The 21,389-nt window shown below is 56.2% G+C and overlaps 1 protein-coding gene across 1 annotated transcript in view; it reads right to left on the bottom strand.

Annotated features, from left to right (window-relative positions):
* Positions 1–21,389, bottom strand: part of LOC102869771 — an 88,629-nt gene that overhangs the window by 32,805 nt on the left and 34,435 nt on the right. The window contains exons 6-19 of the mRNA XM_006893645.1: positions 13,552–13,637; positions 13,260–13,367; positions 12,865–12,960; positions 12,488–12,690; positions 12,180–12,359; positions 11,863–12,079; positions 11,051–11,263; positions 10,771–10,892; positions 10,554–10,679; positions 10,403–10,479; positions 9,786–9,886; positions 9,529–9,631; positions 9,014–9,128; positions 6,463–6,597 (exon numbers count right to left, since the gene is read on the bottom strand). Coding sequence (XP_006893707.1) covers positions 6,463–6,597; positions 9,014–9,128; positions 9,529–9,631; positions 9,786–9,886; positions 10,403–10,479; positions 10,554–10,679; positions 10,771–10,892; positions 11,051–11,263; positions 11,863–12,079; positions 12,180–12,359; positions 12,488–12,690; positions 12,865–12,960; positions 13,260–13,367; positions 13,552–13,637 — 1,882 coding nt within the window. The remainder of the gene's footprint in view (positions 1–6,462; positions 6,598–9,013; positions 9,129–9,528; positions 9,632–9,785; positions 9,887–10,402; positions 10,480–10,553; positions 10,680–10,770; positions 10,893–11,050; positions 11,264–11,862; positions 12,080–12,179; positions 12,360–12,487; positions 12,691–12,864; positions 12,961–13,259; positions 13,368–13,551; positions 13,638–21,389) is intronic.

Below are 21,389 nucleotides of genomic sequence, written 5' to 3'. Positions count from 1 at the left end.
GTATCTGACAGACAAGCATTCTACAGAAAAGAGTAGATGAAAGACATTTACCAGTTAGAAAGACCAATATTCAACGTTGCTGCCCACCCGGCTACATGTTTGGTTGGTTTGAATGTTAACTTCCTATTTATGCTGTGCCCATTACAAGTGGGTGTGCATTATTTATGCAAACATGTTATATGTAAAAATCGGATCCGTGAACAGAGGACATTAAGCAGATGGACACCTATTGAGCACAGCTGGACACAAATACAAAAGTCTGGAAGTCTAGGGGAAATTAGCAGTCCAGGACCTCTCCAAGTGACTGAGGAGGAATGATATTAGTTTGAGGACTAAGGTGCTTCTGATTCAGTCTACAATCTTTCAATCACTTGCTATGCATCTGAGAGCTGGACAATGACTAAGGAGGACAGAATAAGAATTGATACCTTTGAGCTGTGGTGTCAAAGAGTCCTGACTATCCCATGGGCGGCCAAAAGAACAAACAGGTACGCCTCGGAGAAAGTGCAGCCAAAGTGCTCCTTGGAGGCGAGGATGGTGAAGCCCCATGTCGGATATTTTGGGCATACTGCTCAGAGATGGCATTCCTTGGAAAGGGACATCATGCTTGGAAAGAATCAGCGAAGAAGAGGATGACCCTCAGCCAAATGGACACTGTGACCGCAGCAATGGGCTCGTGTGTCAGAGATGATGAGGACGGCTCAGGACAGGACAGAGGTCGGGTCTGTTGTTCGTAGGGTAGCTATGAGTTGTACTAGACTTAGTTACACCTAACCACCACCACAACAATGTTGTTACGTGCCGTTGAGTCACCTGCTACTCATAGCGACCCTAAGTACAGCAGCTCTGATGTCTGCCCTGTGCTGAGCCAGTCTCACTGACTCTGACACACAAACCCCCATGGTCCCAGTCACTGTATCAGTCCATCTCATCCTGTGTCTTCTTCTCCTATGCTGTCCCTCCACCCTTCCAAGTATGATGTCTTTCTCCAAAGTCTGGTCCTTTCTGGCTACTTGCGCAAAATATGTAAGACAGAGCTTCAAAACTTTAGCCTCCAAGGAGAAACTTGGTATCCCTCTCTCCAAAACAGAACTATTTGTTTTCTTGGTGGCCCACGGTATGTTCAAGAATCTTCTCCAGCACCAAAACTCAAAGGCATCAATTCTTCTTCTGTCATCCTTAGTCATTGTCCAGCTCTCTGATGCATAGCAAGTAAGCCTTATGTCACAATATTGAAAGATGTTGTTGACAATATATTGAATGACCCAGAAAGCATCAAAGAAGATGAGGGGACTACACAGAGTCACTGTACTAGAAAGAATTGATTTGTTGTTGTTGTTGTTGTTGTTGTTGTTGTTGTTGTTGTTATGTGCCATCGAGTCGTTTGCGACTCATAGTGACCCTATGTACAACAGCCCTAAACACTGCTCTATCCTGTGTCAATCGCATTGCCTCTGACACACCCATCCCGATTACCCCAGTCACTGAATCAATCCACCTCATAGAGGGTCTTCCCCTCCTGCACTGTCCCTCTACTCTACCCAGCGTGATGTCCCTCTCTAAAGACCTGTCTCTCCTTACAACATGCCCAAAGTATGTCAGACGAAGCCCCAGAATCCTTGCCTCCAAGGAGTAGCCTGGTTTAACCCTCTCTAGGATGAATCTGTTTTTTCGGCAGTCCATGGTACATTCAATACTCTTCTCCAGCACCACAGCTCAAAGGCGTCAATTCTCCTTCTATCCTCCCTAGTCATTGTCCAACTCTCTGATGCATAACAAGTGATTGCAATGGTAATGAAGGAGGAAGTAAAAGCAGCATTGAAAGCATTGGCAAAAAATAAAGGCTAAAAAATAAATCATGCCCCAAGTACATGATCTGTATTACTCCCATCAATAAAGAAAATCGGCCACTACCATTCACACGGCAGGTGCGTCAGCGCACCTTGACAGTTTGCCTGGATTCCATCTGATCCCCTGCTGCCAGGGTTCAGCCTATAGCTCTGACCTTCTAGATGACTTAGTGCTGGTTGGTTAACAACCACCCAGATCTTACCAAGAAGCCTCATGGCCCTTTCAGAGATCCCGTAGTCAGTGCAGAGATGGGATGTGCCGTTTAGAGTGAGGTAAGCCATTGCTCCTGGGTCCACTTCTAAAAGGCACAGTGTTTGACAGGACTCTGTATTTGGGGAACAACATATATATGTCTGATCCCAGCGCTCTCAGCCACTGACTGGAGAGCAGTAATGTTGGCGAGAAGAGGCTCTGCCGCAGATCCAGGCTGTAACACAAGCCACCTAACCGCTTGTGTCTCCTTATTATGTAAGTCATGTCCCCCCAAATATATGTGTTCAGAGGGGTTCAGAAATGGCCGTGGCACTGGGGATCTCATTGCTGATGCCAGATGGATCCTGGCTGTTGGCAGAGAATGTCAGAATGTCTATTTGTGTTTTATTGACTATGCAAAGGCATTTGACTGTGTGGATCATAAAGAGTTGTGGCTGACCTTGTGAAGAATGGGAATCCCAAATCACTTCACTGTGCTCGTGCGAAATCTGTACCTAGATTAGAAGCTGCTGTCCAAACAAAGGGTTTAAAATTAAGAAAAGTGTGTATCAGTGCTGTATCCTTGGTCCATACCTACACAGCCTGTATGCTGAACAAATCATTCAGAGTAGCTGGACTCTTAAGAGGAATGTGACATCAGGATCAAAGGAAGTCTCATCAACAAACAGCCTGTGTTATGCAGACGGCACAACCTTGCCTGCTGAGAGTGAGGAGGACTTGAAACTCTTGCTGCAAAAGATCAAGGATTACAGCCTTCAGTATGGATTACATCTCAACATCAAGAAAACAAAGGTCCTCCCAATTGGGCCAATAGGCAACGTCATGATAGATGGAGAAAGAATTGAAGTCGTTAACGGTGTCATCTTGCTGGGATTTACAATGAGCTCCCTCAGTATCAGTAGTCGGGAGATCAGGAGATGTACTGCCTTGGGCAAGTCTGCTGTCAAGGATCTCCTAATTACTGAAGAGCGATGATGTCGGAGTAAGGTGCGCCTGATTCAGGCCAAGGTCTTTTCAATTACCTGCTGTGCGTCTGAGAGCTGGGCAGTGACTAAGGATGACAGGAGAAGAACCAATGTCTTTGAGCTGTGGTGTTGGAGAAGAGTACTGAACATCCCGTGGATTGCCAAGAGAACAAACACATATGTCTTGGTGGAGTGCAGCCCAAGTGCTCTTCCAAGGCAAGGATGGTGACGCTTCATCATTCACACTCTGGACACGTTGCTAGGAGAAGCTATTTCTTGGAAAGAGACATCACGCTTGGAGAGGTGTAAGGTCAGTAAAGAGAGGAAGCCCCTTAACGAGATGGATGAACACCGTGACTGCCCCAATGGGCTCTAGTGTGTTAGAGATGTTGAGAGTGGCACAGGTTAAGGCAGGGTTCGGTGTGTTGTTCATAGGGTCACTATGAGTCATATTTGACTCAACAATACCTGTTGTTGTTGTTAAGTGTCGTCAAGTCGTAGGCAACTCATAGCGACCCTATGAATGAAAGACCTGGACACCTGTATAACTTTCACCCTTTTTCGAGGTTCATAGAACTTCCAGAGTCAAGCTATTTTGGAAGTGGATGCCACTCCTGCTTCCAAGCTTGTTTTAATCAGGAAGCTCCACCAAACACTGTCCACTCTGGGTGACCATTATCACATTTGACACATCAGTGTCACAGTGTTCAGCTTCACAGCAAGTGGACACACCAGGGGTCTACGACCTAGAACAATGTTTGACCAAAAACAATTCAAAGTAGGCCTGAGGGCTGCGGATTAATGTCACCCACCTTTGGCTTGGTAGCATCATTTTCTGTCCACAGGGCCAACTGAGCTCTTGCTACACTCGACAGCACCTAACAACAACAACAACAAAACACATGTTGGGATTCGAATGTCTGCACTTGTCCACACAATCCTATTTGGAAATCGTTTTCTCTGTAACGTGAATGAGGCCGTGAGATCGCCCCTGGGTTTGATCCGCGCTCCTTCTCTGCCCTGCCCGCCTTCTAACCTTTGTGTTTGGACAAACGCTGCTCTCTCCGTCTTCTCGTGGGGTTGCTGGTTCTCAGGATTACGATTCTCACGCGTATTGTTGTTCATTTCCTAAGCATGTCTGTTGCTGGGCTGAAAGATGATCCCAAGGCAGGTCAGCTGCAGGACTGCAGGGTGTGTGAGGGACACGGCCCGTCTCTGTGAGACCGGGAACTCTGATCTCTTCCGTGATTTGGAATTTTGCTGCTTCCTCCCACTCTGCCAGGGTTTCCAGTATCATCCCTGTCCTGAGGGTCCGTAGTAGCGGGTGGCCGGCAGCTAGTTCTGGCCTTGGGCTCGTGGACCCGTGATTCGTGGTTTGTTCCTCCTTGGGACCAACTGTTCCCTTGGCTCTTCGATTTTCTTCACTTTCTCCATGTGGGAAAAGACCCATTTTGCATCTTCATTGGCCGTTCACAAGCTTTTAAGACAACAGCAAAAGAGGACAGAGTATCGTCTGTCTGTAAGAACTGTGCCTTCGGGTCTGGTCTAAGTCACACTGACCCTGTGAACACATCTGACCCTGTCCTTGTCCTGTGCCATCCTCACAACCTCTGACACAGCTGAGCCCTGTGTCGTCCATCTCATTGTGAGTCTTCCACTCCTTTGCTCACCCTCCACCTTTCCAGAGAACTGCCCTCTCTTAACAACTGCCGAAGGTATGTGAAACGAATCTTCTGCATCCTTGCCTCTAAGGAGCACTCCGGCTGCACTTTCTCCAAGACATAGGTGTTTATTTTCTTGGCAGTCCATGGGATATTTAGTGCTTTTCTCCAGCACCACAGCTCAAAGATATTGAGTCATCTTTGGTCATCCTTCATTGTCCAGCTCTCAGACGCATAGCAAGTGACTGAAAAGAGCATGGCCTGAATCAGGCACATCTTAGTCTTTAAATTGGCATCATTTCTCCTGAGTGCTTTGGCGAGGTCTCTGATAGGCGACTCTCCTAATGTAATCCTTTATAAGTTATGTTCTGTCAACTCAGGTGGCTGTCCCCTGAGTCTTTGCTCCTAGATCACCAAGCCCAGTGACTCAGTCCTAAAGGTTGTTTATGGCTTTTATAACAAGACCTAAACTCTTCTGACCTATAGGGTTGACAGAAACAAGGAAGCAGAAACGGGAAATACGGTCACATGAAGATCTCTAAGAAAACAAGGAACACAGGCTACAGAAGCTCAGAGACTAGGCTTTCCCCGCAGAGCTGACAGAAGGAGCCTGAATTCAGCTCCTTGAACTGTAAAAAAATGACATTCTCTTGTTTAAAGCCACCGTCTCGTGGCATTTGTTACTGCAGTACTGAAAGGAGGTCTTGGTCACCCTCAGGCCTGGCCCGTGTGTCCTTGGTGACCATTTACGCACAGACCGTGGTGACTGCACGTGCGCTGTGATGACCCTCTGGGGTCCATGAGTCACACCCCCAGCCCATCTGGGGTACTGGTCATTTCTCCATGGTGATGGGGGTGTGTTGGCCAGCCCTTCTCCCGCTGAGTCTGGGGGCTGAAGAGCCTGCAGTGGACAGGGAGACATCTTAGCACCCATGTTCCCTGGTGGATGTGGTCCTTCCTCATGTCCTAGGACCATCAAAACCCTGAGGCTGGAGGGACAGGGTGGACACCCCAGAGGTGGGCACCAGGGTGGACACTCCTGAGTGGGCAACCCAGAGGTGGGCATCAGGGTGGAAACACCAGAGAGGGGTCAACATTCCAAAGTGGCCATCAGGGTGGGCATCAGGGTGGACGTTTCAGAGGTGGACAGCTGGGTGGGCACAGAGTGGACACTTCAAAGGTGGGCATCAGGGTGGGCATCAGGGTGGACACTCCAGAGGTGGGAAGCTGGGTAGGCATTTAGGGGACACTGAAGTGGGCAGCTTGGTGGACATCAGGGTGGACACTCCTAAAATGGGCAGCTGGGTAGACACTCCAGAGATGGGCATCAGGATGGACACTCCAGAGGTGTGCAGCTGGGTGGACATGCTGAGGTGGGCAGCTGGGTGGGCATCAAGTGGACACGCCGAAGTGGGCAGCTGGGTGGGCATCAGTTGGACACGCCGAGGTGGGCAGCTGGGTGTGGTGATTTGGGCCTCATGAGTCCTCACTCTCAACAGAATGGCCGTGCATTTGTCTCCTCTAGGACGTAGCAGTCCAACCTCAGGTCGTGGTGACCACTGGCCCCTGGGAGGACGTCGTGCACTCAGGCAGACCAGGGCTGCCCCACACATTTGTGCGACGTGGATTCCGCTGAGTGGACCTGAGCCAAGTCTGGGTGGCCATGGTTTCTTGATCTGAGATGACACGTGAGCGTCGTAACGTAAGTGGACAGTGAGGGGTTCCACAAGGGGGCGCTGACACAGGAACCGCAGGCAGGGACAGAAGCCCACGTGCCCAAACACTGACCCTGAGCTGCTGGAGTCCACGCGGATGGACCAGGTGATTCCCGCTGGAAGAATGACCACGCTGACGTGACGGCTGGCAGGACTTGGTGGCTGGGACACAGAGGGACAGGAACGTTTTGCCTGGATGGAGGAGCAGGAAGAGGGCAGGAGTACATGGAACCACCCCGTGTGTCTCCCGCTGCCCGTCCAGACACACGCTCTCTCCTCCCATCCCCCTCAGCGCATCCCCGTCTGGGCCCCCTGACGATGACTCTAGGGTCCCATGCTGCCTCTGTCTTCCACATGGATGTGTAAGGCCGAGAGGGTACATCAGAGGTGGGAGGGCGTAGGTGGTGGCCCCTGTGCCCTGCTCCCATCCAGCAGGGCCCAGAGGTTACCTGCAGCCCTGGACCAAACGTCTCCCCTACTGGGAAAGCACCCGCTCCCTCTCAGCCCCTTTTGGGCTTGGGGGCGCCTCCCCATTCTCCAGCCTCTCCTGTGATTTTCCTAACCCTCAATCTCTGTGTTGTTGTTGTTGTTGTTGTTGTTAGGTGCCATTGATTCGCCCACAACTCACAGCGACTATGAAAAGATGTGAGTCCTGCCCTGCCCTGTGCCCTCCTCACAATCTCTGTCACGTCCGTCACGGGGTCAATCCATCTCGCCAAGGGTCTTCCTTTCTTTCTCTCACACTCCACCCTACCCGGTAAGGTTTTTTTCCAAGGACTGGTCACTCCTGACAACTCCTCTCCAATCATCCATATTTCCCCAGCCCCTGCTAGCCTGGGACCCAAAGGAAGTGGCCAAGACCAGCACAGATACTGTCAAGGATGCTGCCTACCCTTCTGCTGGGTGAAGTGTGGGAGCAGCCTTGACGGGTCCTCACGACCCAGCACGTGTCCACCCTCCCTCTCCTGGCTCAGCTCCTCACAGTGCAGGACAGGGATGCAGGGAGTCATGGACTGAACCGTGTCCCTCCACAACTGCGTGTCTACTCAGCTGAGCTATGATCCTCTATGTTTTGAACGTGATGATATGATTTGGTAAATGTGCAATAATGTCATCAACCCCGATCCAATTTGAGGGGATTACGATGGGATGTGACACCCATAATCTGGCCCCCACTTTGTTCTGATGTCAGGAGGTTCCCCTGGGGTGTGGCCTGCAGCACCTTACAGCTTAAAGCAGGTGAAATGAGAGCAGTGAGCGGAGAAGGAGAACGGCCTCCACCACCAAGGAAGAGAAGACAGGAGAGCAGACCCTTTGGACCAGGTTCCTGGGCTGTGGTGTTTTGTTATTGTTGTTGTTAAGTGCTGTCGAGTCATAGACTGACCCATAACGACACTATGAACAAAAGACCTGAACACCTGTATAACTTTCATCCTTTCTCCACATTCATAGGGTTTCCAGAGGCGAGGTATTTTGTAAGTGGATGCCACTCCTGCTTCCAAGCCTGTTTTAATTGGGAAGCTCCGCCCAACACTGTCCACCATGGTTTGACACATCAGTGTCACAGTGTTTAGCATCACAGCAACCATGAGTTAAATCTTACAGCAATGCACAGACCAGGGCTACGCCACTTGGAAGGGCTGTTAGGTGGCATCAATTCTGATACGACTCGCAGTGACGCTGTGAATAGACCTGAACCCCGTCTGTCTGTCCTGCACCATCCTTCTCATCTGACACACCTGAGCCCACTGCTGCAGCCCCTGTGTCAATCCACCTCGTTGAGAGTCTTCCTCTCTTTCACTGACATTTTCAAGCATGATGTCCTTCTCCGAGGAATAGCCTCTCCCAGCAACAAGCTCAAAGTTATGTGAGACAAAGCTTTGCCACCTTTGCGTCCAAGGAGCACCCTGGCTGCACCCTCTGCAGGACATGTCTGCTCTTTTGGCTGCCCATTCAGTACTCCAGCACCACAGCTCAAAGGCATCAATTCTCCTGTCATCCTCATCCATTATCCAGCTCGCAGATGCGTAGCAAGTGACTGAAAAGACCTTGGTCGGAAGCAGGCACACCGTAGTCCTCAAGCTGACATCATTGCTCCTCAGTAACTTGGAGAGGCCCCTGACTGCAGACTCTCGCAGTGCAATATACATCCTGACACTGGTACCAAGGTGTTGACCGTGGATTCAGTAAGATGAAGCTGTTAACCATTTATCTCAGGCTTTTCTCCATCTATCATGATACCTGTCTGTCCAGTGCTGAGAATTCTCGCTTTCCTGATGTTGAGAAGCAATCCATATGGTTCCCATCCTGTCCTGAGAACCTTCGAGATCCAGGGAAGGGCTGAAGCCAGGACTCACGGAGATCTCCAAGGAATGCTGGGTCTAAGGGTGCTGAGACAGCCTTCCTCCAGAGCGGGAACAGTGAGGATGTCTTCCGCGACGCCAGTACCCTGAACCCCACGAGATGTCTAGTGTCCTCAACTGTGAGAGAACAGACTTCTATTTGTTCAAGTCACTCCTCTGTGGCGTGATATCTAAGATGCAGGGGCTGGAAGTCCAAGAGGCCCATACCACCCAAAAGTGACTGGGTATCCAGCCAGCCCCCCAACCCCATATGAGGTCATGACACTCTCCAGGGACTGCACAGCCACGGTGAACAGCTGTGCTGCCTTCACCCGCAGCTCACACCTGTCCCTGCCCAGCAGCCCTCCATGTGAGGAGTGGCTGTGAGTGGGGGTGGGGGTTAGCCTTGCCCCAGCCAGGCCCTCACAGCCCATAACCCCCTGCTGTTCCCTCACGCACTGACCCCCCAGGGCTGATCCTGTTCATCCATGAAGTCTGACTTCAAGATCAACATGTAAAAAAGGAATTTTAAACGTTTTGTTTCATTATTTTTGTGTGTGTTCCGTCAAATCTGACTGGTACAGGAGGAGACTACCCCTCCTCCGGCAGAGCACGCGGTGGATTCAAACCACATAAAAGGCACTTTAAGTGGCAAGGTGCAGGATGGGGCAAACGGAGCTGACAGCTGACCAGCTGAGGCGGCCCGGCCCTCTGGGGTGCCAATCAACCCCAGGATCAACAGTCCATTCAGGCTCACGGGGTGACTGGCAGTGGCCCTCACCGGGCAGGGACCTCCAGGTACTGCACGGGATCCGAGAATGGGCCAGTCCGGGTCCAGTAGTCCACAGCACGGACCCGGTAGAAGCCAGAGACGACCTTGGAGTCTGGAGAAACAAAGGCCCGTGGTGCATGGTGGGCCTTGAGGGGGTGCCCACTCCAATGGCCCAGATCTCCAATACCCCCCGCCTCCAGGCTTTGCAAGGCCCTGGGTCCACCCACGTGGTGCTTCCCTGGGGCCAGAGTGGGTGACGGGCTAACCTGGGCTGAACACGAAGAGGTTAAAGGTCGACGCCTTCCTGCTGATGGGGGTATATGCCTCACCCCCCTGAGAGAACTGGATCTCATACGTCCACAGGCACCTGCAGAGGGCAGAGCATGACCCAGAGTGCAGTGAAGGCCCAGGTCGGGTTTGGGAACTCAGATCGGAGTCAGCGGGATCCCTGGAAGCCTGAGGGGAACCACCCAGATTCCTATTCCCTCCACTCCCTTCCTGGCCCCTCTGTGCCCCTGGGCACTCATGTCCGGCCAGGCTGGTGGAGGGGGACCAGAGCCCAGGTGCTGTTTTCTAATGCACAATCCCACTCCGAATTAGAGTAGGAAGAAGCTCCGAGGTGGGCACATGGATGGACTGCCCAAGGGCCGGACAGGTGCACGCTGGGCAGAAGGGGCGCTGGTCACCGGCAGGTGGGAGGCAGGCAAGGGAGAGATGGGTGCAAGAACAGCAGGTAAGATGCAGATGGGGGATGGAGGCGGGAGGGTGAATAAGCGGCAGGGATGCACCCCCCATGCTGGGGTACACTGGGGAGGAGTGAAAGCGAGCACAGAAGAGCAGCACCAACTGGAGCAGAGTTTGGGCGCAGGCCTCACTCACGTACTTGGAGCCCACTCGCTCATCGGACCAGACCAGAAGCAGCTGGCCGCGGGTCAGGGGCAGCACCCGGAGCCGGGTCACCTAGGGAGGCGGACACGGTGAAGAGGGGGCGCGCGGGGTGGGGGCGCGCAGGGCGGGGGCGCATGGTCACTCACCGGGCCCGGTGGCCACTCTGGGCGCGCACACACGTGCAGCAGCCACAGCGAGGGCAGCTGCAGCTCCAGCGGCAGCGTCAGGCGGCCTGTGGCGGGGAAGGGGCGCGGGGCTGCGGCCACGGGGTCCTGGGGGCGGCGGAAGTTCCTCAGGGCCTGGGAGCCAGGACTAGACACCCTCCCCCAGACCTGAGGGGAGACCCCACGCCCACCCTGGCACCTCGGCTGCACGCATGCGCCGGAACTGCCCTGCCGAGGGGAAGACGGGCTGGCCCAGGTGCTGCCACTTGCTGTAGGGGCTGCAGCGCCGGTTGTCCATGGAGAGCATCACGTAGACCAAGTCTGCGAGGAAGTTGAGAGGAACCCAGCATCACCGGCCGCCCTTCCCTGGACCCCGCCCCTCTCGGGACCCCACACCCCTTTGGTCCCGCCCCCTTAACAATACCCCTATTGGTCATGCCTAGCTAGGATGATGTTCCCCTGGTGAACTCACTGCTCACCTGGCGCCGCAGGCACCCCACGCAGGTGTAGGGTCATGGTGGCACTGAGGTTGACACGGGCACGAGTGTCATCGCTTGCGTAGATCAGAACCGTGGAGCGCCAAGAGTCAGCAGGGCCCGCGGGGCGGTGGGCGCTGGCCAAGACGCCCACCGTGTGATTGCTGTCCAGCACTGTCCCCGCCTGCGACACCTCTGCCCACAGCTGCTCCTCATCTGTGGGGGACGCAAGGGAAGGGTCACTATGCAGCAGCGCCCACCTCCTCCTTCTCCGCGTCTGGGTCTTCCCCGTATGCACCAAGGTGTCCCAGCCACCTGAAGCTGGGGAGGAGTGGAGCCTGGGAGAGGAACCAAAAAAAACCTGGCACTGCTGGGTACACGCCCCCAGACAGGGCCAGCTCATGCGCCTCCCCTGCCTCGGGGTCTTCCTACATACTGTTTCTTCCCAAAAAAGCTTCTGCACACCATTCAGCCCCAGTCACAGGAGGCCCTGTCGCTCTCTGACCGGCGCCAGGGTCTGTCCTGACTGTTTGCAGGTTGGCTTAAAGCAGAGGACAGGAGCTCCAAGGGAGTGAGTAGGGGCAGGGTCCACTAACAGCACCAGCAGCCCCAGGGGTGAACTGGGCAGGGCATTATGGGGGCCCAGGGACCGGGCCAGCAACCCCATGGATGAAGAGGGCTCAGGGACAGGCTCACCAAGCAGGGCCAGCGGCCCCAGGAGTGAACAGGGCAGGTTTTAACAGGACACCTGGGGTGGGGAGCAGCAGCAGGGCCGGTAACCCCAGGGATGACGGGGGGCGCAGGGACAGGCTCACCAAGCAGGGCCAGCAGCCCCATAGCGGTGAGGACCGGCTTGCGCAGCAGCTGCACGTGCGGTGGGTGCGTGTTGTTGACCTGGAAGCGGGCGGTGAGCGTGCGCTGCGTGAAGGGGTGCGGGTGGTAGCTCAGGAAGGCGTTGTCATTGCTCAGGAGCGCATAGCGGATGGAGGAGTTGCTGTTGGCAATCAGCAGATTCTGGTGCTGGGCGATGACCTGCAGGTGTGAGTTGGGAGCTGGAGCCAGCGGCGCACCCCCACGCCCCTCACGCCACGCCCACCAGGCCCCCAGGAGAGCCAGCCTGTGTGGAGCGCACCTTCACGACCATGGCCCCGTAGGTCACGTCGGCCCTCCACGGCTGCGGCAGCGACCAGCCCACTAGTGGGTCGGCCTCATCGTTGTAAACTGGGGTGTCCGCGAACTTGGGAAAGAGGCTCTGGATCTGCCGCACTGTCTCCAACTCCTGGTCCAGGATGTGGATGGAGCTCCCTGCGCCCTGTGGGCAGCAGTCTGGGGTCAGCAGCCCCACGCACAAGTCCCTGTACCTCGGCTAGCAGGGGTCTTGTGCGGAAAGCTGGGGTCCCAGGTGGAAGGACTGGGCCCAAGCGGAACGGTGGGCCACACCTTCTTGTGCAGTGCAATGTAGTCCAGGCGCACACCAGTCTCCCCAGTAAAGAAGTTGGTCCCGTTGTGACAATGCTCCAGAAGGTTCCAGCACAGGGGCGAGCGTGGCGGGGGCCGGAAGGAGTCGCCCGGGCCGCCCAGCCGCAGAGCGGGACTGGCCTCTCGCAGACCCTCAGAGCAGGCATCATAGTAATTCAGGAACCCTAGGCCGGCAGGACCACCATGTCCACCACCGTGCTCACCACAGTGTCCCAGGCCCCTGACATGTGACCCTCCTCCCTCCCAGGGTGACCCCTGATGTCCCGATCCCCCGGGTCATCTTCTATTCAACTCCTATCCCCCACCTCCAGCTCAGGACCCCAAGGAGCACTGCCCACCTTGTGTGGTCATGGACACGTTGTCAAAGTCGTGGTGGTCCGGCTCATTCCACGTTTCAAAGTTCCATTTTGAAACATGTTCCAGCCCGTACCTACCTGCAAAGATGCCCCAGTGCCCCCCTTTCACTCTGGAGAGCTAGCCAAGCATAGGCCCCATCCCTGGGGCAATACTGCTGAATCCTGTCAGAGGGTTCTGGGGAGTCCATAGGGGAGGATCTGGACCTGAATGGGATGTCTGACTGAAGACGCTCCCACCCCATCAGGAAGGACCGGGTCATTGGGACCCTGACACAGAAGACCAATGAGATACTGGGTAAAGGGCAAGGAGAGGGGCCCCATGGGTGTGGGGAGACAGCCTGTCCAGAGTTCCCGCCACCCTGGGCAGCCCTGCGCACCGATGTATCTCCGGGCCAGCAGCGAGACCAGCGTCTTCCACTCCACCACCTGCTGCTTGTCCTCAAAGTCCGTGAAGCGGCCCGAGGGGCTGCCCATCAGCTCAAAGCCTGTGATGCAGTCCCAGTGTGACCGTCCCACCCACCCTACACCACCACATCTCTCCTCTCCCCGCTGCCCCCTTCCCGTGTTGCCAGCGCCAGGATTATGACCAGCCCACATCAGGCAGCCAGTGGCGAGGGCTGGTTCACTGCGAGGCGTGGAGGAGGGCCAGAAGTAAAGGCCGGTGCTCACCTGGGACCAGCTGGTTCTCCCCTAGAAGGTCCAGGAACCCGTCCAGGAAGGTGAAGTTGTAACTCAGGCGCTGCCCAGCTGACCCCCTGCAGAAGCACACATGGTGAGGGATGATGTGGGTGGATGTGGTGGTGACATGGTGGCTCTCAACACCCCCTCACACACCCCAGGCTGGAACTAGGGCCACAGCCAGGCAGGAAAGGAGTCGGTCTTTGAAAATACCAATCACGGCTCCTTATTAGTCACTCACACTCTAGTGAGAATTAAAACAATATGTGGATAAGGCACTATCCACAAGAGACAGAGGTTCAGGGTGGGGGCCTCAGGTAGAATGAGGTGAGCAGGTGCTGAAGATACACTTGAACAAAGTGGCGGAAGACAGGCCATCCTGAAGACCAATGGTGTGGTATACGGGCTGTGGGATGGACAGTGGACACTGCTTCCGCTCTGTCTCCTGGAGGGTCCCAAGCTTGGCCTAGCAGCCCCTCCCCACCCCAGAGCAGAAGAAAGGGGAGGGGCACCCCTCACCGTGATCTTGGGCAGGGCCGGACCCTGCAGGAAGCAGGATGGACCTGGCCCCGTGTTGCCTGGGGACAGATGTCATCATCAGAGGACAATGTGAATCTTCAAGAACAAATCAGACAGACCTCGAAGGATACGTGAAGGGAAGCGAGGTCAGAGGTCTGCTGGAGGAGGGACAAGCCAGCCATGAGGACGTCTGGGGGAAGGGGTCAGCACCTAAGAAGACCCCAATACCAACTAGGGACTGAGCTTGCAGTAAATAATCACATCCCAGAAAGGCAGGTGGGCCCAGCACAGAGCTTGGGTGGGTATCCGTCCTCAGACGTGACATACCGCAGGTGGCCATGGTGAGGCCAAGTGTCCCTCTGACATCTCCATGGAACAAAGCCACAACACCGCTAGGCGACCACGGTGGTCAATGAGGCGTGGTGTGTGGCCTGGGTGCTGGCCGTGGAAGTGACTTGCGATAGAAAGGGTGTCCAGCACCTCCCCTCAGTTACAGCTTGAGCAGCTGAAAGGATGGGGTGCAGACTGCCGAGGCATGAGAGGAGGTGACTGGGGCACCCCAGGCTGAGTGCAGTCGAGACATCCACTATGGAAGCTGTGTGGGAGCTGAGGGGATGAAGCCCTGGTTGAGGGGCTGGGACCCCAGGACCACACATCATCCCCCAAGGCATCCAGGGGAACATGGGGGAGAAAAGGGGGCCAGACACTGAAGTTGAGGGGAGAGGAGGGCTCAGTGAAGAGCTGGGACAGGTGGCCCCAGGAGGTCACACTCAGATCTCCATGTATGAAACAGACGTGGCAGACAGAAGGGAGCTGAAATGCAGCATCTGAGGGAAGATGAAGGCTGAAAGATCCTGCAAACACCACGGGGCCCGAGGGTCCACACACTAGGCCCACCGCCGTGTGCGATGGGAGGTCACAGCCATGCCCCAGAACCTGGCACCAGACACCTCTGAGGGGCTCCGTCTTCCCCGCCCCATTCTGTAGCTCTGCCAGGCCAGGGGTCTCCCCCCAGACCCAAGACTGGTGTCCTGACTCGGATGATTCCTTCCCCCTCTCTGACCAATCCTGGCCTCAGCCTTCGATGCTGAGATGCAGCCACTGTTCCGAGACAAGTTCCTCCTGGTCTTGAGCCCGGCTTGCCCTCTGCCTAGGGGAACGTCTTCCCATCCCCTCCACTTCCAGCTCCACCCGTGCCCACCATCTGCCCGCGCTTCCTCCCTCGCCCATCCAAAGGTCACAACCGGTAGCAAAGAAATTAAATCTAATGAGCGTTTGGATAAACATTAAATGCGTGGACGGTTCCAAAGTCCCGTGCAGAATTGTGCCGAGGGGCCAGGAAAGAAGCTGAAGCGATAACCCTGGCCCGTGCTACAGGTTACAGGTGTCAAGCGGTGTCACCATCGGAGGGCACTGAGGGCTGGAGAAGTTCCCTCTCTGGAGCCAGGAGACCCACCAAGGGTGCCAGCCCAGACCAGTGAGCCCCTGGGCTCCCTGCCCTGTGCCCATGAAGTGGGGGGATTGGAGAGACCCAGAGGAGGAACAGAGGAAGGGGCTGCGCCTGAGAAAGGTGGTAAGCCCTCCCAAGTTCGGGGCTCCTGACTCCACCCCCCCCAGGAGGTCCCCTCTGATTCCAGCCGGCACGTGGGCCGGGCCGCCCCACCGCACAACAGGCTCATTCACCACGCGCCCCGCCCCACAGCGCGCGCCTGCGCCGACCGAGTCAGCCCACCGCCCCCGCGGGTGAGTGGCGGGCGACAGGGGGAGGGACAGGGCGTTCACGCTCGGCTTTGGGGGTGAGGGGCGCGCGTGCTCGAGCTCGTGGGGGGAGGGGGCTGGGGGCACGCGCACGGGGTGTAGAGGTAGCTGGTGCTGCGCGTACTGGAGCGGTGTGTGCACAGGGAGGAGGCGCGTGCTGGGGATGGGAGGCAGAGACGCACCTCGCGGAGAGGACCAGGGTGCACCCGAGGTTGCACGTGGGAAGGATGGGGACGCGGGGAGCCACTGCGCGTGCCCGAGGCGGGTGCACGGCGCTCGGTGGGTGGACACAGCCCCGCCGCTTGGGAAACTAACTGCAGCTCTGGCGCTTGGAAAACCCGTTAGTAATTTGGGCACTTGGCCCACCAGCCTCGCATGCGCCTGGGCCTGTGGGGACCTCTGTCTCCTCCTCCAGAAACCGAGACGCACACGCAGGGCTGTGACGCCTGTGGCAGCGGGTCATTCAGAAGAAAGTGGGTCTGGTCCTCACGGTGTTTTCAAATAAACACACTCAAGAAGAAATCGCCAAGAAAGCTGTTCAGCATAGATGGCTGTGGGGACAGCGGTTCCAGGGGGCGAACGTCCCTCCCAGCCAGCCCCACTGTGCAGGGGTCTGGAAGGAGCCTAGGTGACGACAGTGGAGAGTGTTGACGCCCAGGACCCCCAGACAGCCTGTGTCCTGCGTGTGTGCTGTATGTTGTTCGGTACCACCCAGTTCCGTATGAGTCACAGTGACCCTACGAACAACAGGCAGGGAAACTGAGGCAGAGAGGTACTAGGTTTAGGAGGATTGAGCCCTTCTGTCATCTGCCTCAGACACAGGGGACAGTCCCTGCCAATGAGGATAAAGAAGGGGGACAACATGGGACACTGAGGGGTGGCTGAAAGATGGTGGCCGGGACCGAGGGAGGACACACAGAATGCAGCCCACTTGAAATGCCCCCAACTCCAAGTCCACTGCCATTGAATAGGTTCATAGTGACCCTTCTGGACACCCTTAGCATTTCCAAGGCTGTAACGTTTTCCATCATGCTTGGAAGGGTGGAGGGGAAGTGCAGGAGAGGACCGTGGATGAGATGGAGTGACACGGTGACTGTGCCAGTGGGGTCAGGCGTGTCTGAGACGTGAGTGTGGCTCAGGACAGGGCAGGGTTCAGAGCCGTTGGTCGGTCCGTGAGTTGTCGTCGACTAGATGGCACCTAACAACAAGCTTCCCAGAAGCGGTCGGCTACATCCTCCTTCCAGGGAGCAGCTGGTGGGTTTGAACCATCAACCTTTCCATTAGCAACTAGGCTCTTGAACCATTGTGCCACCAAGACTCTCCAAAATACCCCCATCAGCCTAAATCTCAACCCCAAGACCCTCCTGGTCCTTCAGACCCCTCCCTTGGGACCCCTCCCACCTCCCCCAGCAGGTGTCCACCTTCCCAAGGACACACAGTGGTGCCTCGGCCCAGCACTGCCCAGTGCAGGCCACGTGTGTCCTGGGGTGCAGAGCTGGGGGAGAGAGCCAGCCTTGGCAGCCCACAGGAGCTGGTAGGGGGGCTGGGAGATAAGTGTGTATGACTCAGCCGCTGACCACTGAAGTGCCGCCCTCTCCTCCCCTCCCCACCACAGGGCCCCTTATCTGCCCCAGGGAGCGGCCTGAGCCTCTGAGGGCAACTCACCCAACCCACCCCCTTGACAGTTTCCAAAACCACAGCTCCCAACCGCTACTCATGACAAACAGCTCAACTGTCAGGGCCCAGCTGAGAAATGGCGGGCAGGTGGCCCCCACGCCCTCCTCCCAAGCACAGTGGCCCTGTGCCTCAGTTCCCCTGACTATTGTCCACAAGGTCGCCATGAGTCATCCGGAATTCGGCAGTACCTAACAACAACCGCAACAGCACACAGGCTGAGTGTAGGGGGTCCAAACTCCGGAGGATGAGGGCTGGGCAGGGCAGGGAGCGATCCAGGGACCAAGATGGGAGTGGTCCTGTCCCAGGACGACAGAGCCCGGGACCCCAGCTGGCTACAGTGGACACTCAGCTGCGATGGTCCTCAGAGGCCTGCAGCCTTCTGTCCCCAAGCTGAGTCAAGCTGTCCGTGGTGCTCAGGTCCCCGGGGGGAGCAGGCCCAGGCCAGCATTCAGCCTCCCCGGAGAATGAGGACACTCGGGGGCTGTGACAGGCACAGTCTGAACCTCCGTTTAGACACTATCCTGCTTACCCTGCAAGAACATAGGTACTATCTGAATTTTGAACAAGGGGCCTGAGGCTCCCAGTATTACATTTTGACTATACAAAGGTATCTGACTGTGGATCACAACACATTATGGCTAATATTAAGAAGATTGAGAATCCCAGGACACTTAATTATGCACATGCAAAAACTACACCTAGACCAAGAGGCTGCTGTCTGAACAGAGCAAGGAAACACTACATGGTTTAAAATGGTATGTTAGGTCTGTAGCCTTTTTCCATACTTTGTATGTTGAGCAAAACGTGGCATCAGGATCAGAGGAAGCCTCCTCAACAACCCGTGTTATGCAGATGACACAACCTTGCTTGCTGCAAAATCTCAAGGACTACGGGCTTCAGCGTGGATTACATCTCCCATCAATACAAACGTGCTCAGCACTGACCAATGATGGATGGAGAGAGGGGAAAAAAATGGAGTCGTCAACAATTTCATCCATAGTCAACCTCCTCTGTACCAGCAGTCAAAAAATCAAAAGACACGTATCATTGGGGAAATCTGCAGTCAAGGGCCTCTCCCAAGTGCTAATGAGCAAAGATGTCAGTTTAGAGACTAAGGTGTGCCTGACCCCAGCCGTGGTGTTTTCAACTGTTTGTTACACATCTAAAAGTTGGGCAATGACTAAGGACAACTAAGACGAAGAAGAGATGGCTCCGAGCTGTGGTGCTGGAGGAGAGCACTGACCACCCCATGGAATTCCCAAAGAACTAACAGCTACGTCCTGGAGAGAAGGTGCAGCAGAGTGCTCCTGGGAGGCGAGCGTGGGGAAGCTTCGTCTCACATGCCTTGGGCAGAAGGGGCCAGTCCTCGGGAAGAGACATTATGCTTGGAAAGGTGAAAGTTCATCGAGAGGAAGACCCTCAACAACAGGACCTGGCACAGTGACTGTATCAGTAGGTTCAGTTATACCAGCGATGGGGAGGAAAACCCAGGATCGGGCAAAGCTCAGACCAGTTGTTCACAGGGTCGCCGTGCGTCATGGCCGACTCAGTGGCACCTAACACCACCACTAGCAGTGAGCTCACTCACCCACGGCCAGGGGGATTCGGCTCACGGCCGCCCCTGCAGACAGTTCTGACCCACAGCCGCCCTGGTGATGGTTCTGACCCACGACCAGGGGGATTCCACTCACGGCCGCCCTGTGGGGTGGTGCCCACCCACTGCCGCCCTGTGGGACGGGGTTTCTGAGGAACCCTCTGAGCGCCCACTGATTTGAGCGGTGCCTCTGGTTATGAACAGAAAGCCTCACCCTTTGCCCCAGCAGAGCTCCCAGCAGCAAACCAAGCGAATAAAACAGCAGCCAGGAAGCTTCCCAGCGTCATGTGGCTCTGCCGCCCAGCAGCCTCCCCGCCTCCTTGCAGCCTCCCCAGCCTGGGGGACAGGGCAGTGCTGCCCCAGGCTCCAGGGAGATGTGGCTTCAGGAGGTGCCCACTTCCTCTTTCTCATTCAGAGCAAGCAGTGGGTGTGACCCTCCAACCTTTCATTAGCCGCTCATGGCTTCATGGGCTGTGCCACCAGGCCTGGAGCAGCACTGACAGCCATCAAACTGACCCAGCCCTCAGCGTCCCACCTGTACTGTGGGCGAACTCAGCCCCCAGGGTTTCCCTCCCAGGGCTGAGTTTGGCTGAGTTTTTTAAAGTGCCAAGCCTTTCTTCCACAACACTTCTGGGTGAACTTGAACTTCCAACCTTGCAGTTACAGCAGAGCGTGTTGACCGTACCCTGCAGAGAGACGCCAGCTCACCCTCTGTGCTGCCCAGAGCATACCTAGGCACGAATTTCACCCCAAAGGGTCATTCATCATCACATCAGCCCGACGAGCCCGGGTGGTCCCCAGCTGTGGAGGGAGGGGGTGCAGAGGCCAATGCTTCCTGGCCATGGCAGCTCTGGATGGGGCCAGGTTGGAATCTGGGGGTCTGGTCCCCCACATGCACACCTGGCTATAACAGTGGGTGTCAGTGGGACCCTGGGCCCAGGCACACAGACACCTGCCCCTGGCTGAAGACTGCAACTGGTCCCACCCTTCATGCCCTCCAGGTCTGCTGGGGCCACTCCATGTGGCCCTGAAGGGGACCCATGCTGACTGCCTTCAGCCTGGGACCAGCGGACTGCCCCCCTCACCACTGCAGGGGCTCAAACACCCCCACACTCGAAGCTCAGCCCCCAGCCTCCCGCTGGAGCCCGTGCTCTGAGCTTATCAAAGGCTCACACCGCTGTAATTACGGGGAGCCTCTGATTACGGTTCAACTCCCCAGATTAACGCTCAGGTAACACGTGTCTGGAGAATCATGTGACTCTGCGATCTCTGGAGTAAATAATTTAACAGCGAGTGCGGTGGGGTAGGGTGGCCAGTCCTGAGACGGAGCGCTGCTGCCCAGGTACCCCCCCACCCCGCCCAAAAGACAGCCGGTCTCGGGGTCTGGCCACATCAACCAGCCTGAGTGGACCACTGGCTTGGCTGCACGGCAGAGCCAGCCCCCACTGTCCTGCTGCCCAGACAGCGTCGAGCAGCACCCTTCAGGTAAGATCCATCTCAGGTCCCCGATGGGGTCCCCTCTCCCCAGCAGAGAACAGCTCGCGGTGCAGTAGGAGGTGGGCAGCATGCTTGAGGACAACATTCCCGACGTCAGGGTGGTACCTGAAAGCCCAGTGCCACCCTGCCTGAGTCCCCAAGGCTCTGGGGAGTTTCAAGGTGGCCAGGGGCTGCCAGGGGGAGATCTCCAGGGTGCCTTTCTGCAGGACTGGGGTTTACCCCTCGAAACCACCCCTTCCTTGCCAGGCCAGGGACTACTGTCCTCCAAAGTTGGGCTAGCTAACTGTGCCCCTCTGTGTCCTGACAACGCCCACGGGTCATTCACACTTGGAGGCAGAGCCTCCAGGTCACCATGAGAGGACTAAGTGACAGGTGAAGCTCAGGGTGGCTCCCTCTTGGTCATCTGTACAGTGCAGAGTCGCCACCCCTGAACCACGGCTGTGACGCCAGCTGCGAATGCCACCCTCGTTATGACCCCATGGCCCTGCTCTCAAAGTGAGGTCAAGGCTGGGGCTGGGGTTTGCAGAGGGCTGGCTCTGGGGGATGGTAGACATAGCCCGGCACATGCACCCACAAGTTGCTTATGCTGTTTGGGGCAGGCCCCCAAATGTTACCAACCTCTGGGTCTGGGTACAGCTGGGCCGGAGAATGGCCATCATGCAGCTTGGGCCAGGGTCAGTCCTCCGAGGCTGTGGACGAGCACCCTTCATGGGGACTGGAGGATGGCATGGCCCTCATGTCCAAGTGACCAGCTTCCAGGCCTGGACTTGGGGGTCAGACAAGC

Source organism: Elephantulus edwardii, unplaced genomic scaffold (genome assembly GCF_000299155.1).
Source record: "Elephantulus edwardii isolate Elephantulus edwardi_28Jun2011 unplaced genomic scaffold, EleEdw1.0 scaffold00129, whole genome shotgun sequence".
NCBI lineage: Eukaryota > Metazoa > Chordata > Mammalia > Macroscelidea > Macroscelididae > Elephantulus > Elephantulus edwardii.
The sequence above is the reverse complement of the archived record's forward strand: the minus strand, read 5'-3'. Positions and strand labels throughout refer to the sequence as shown.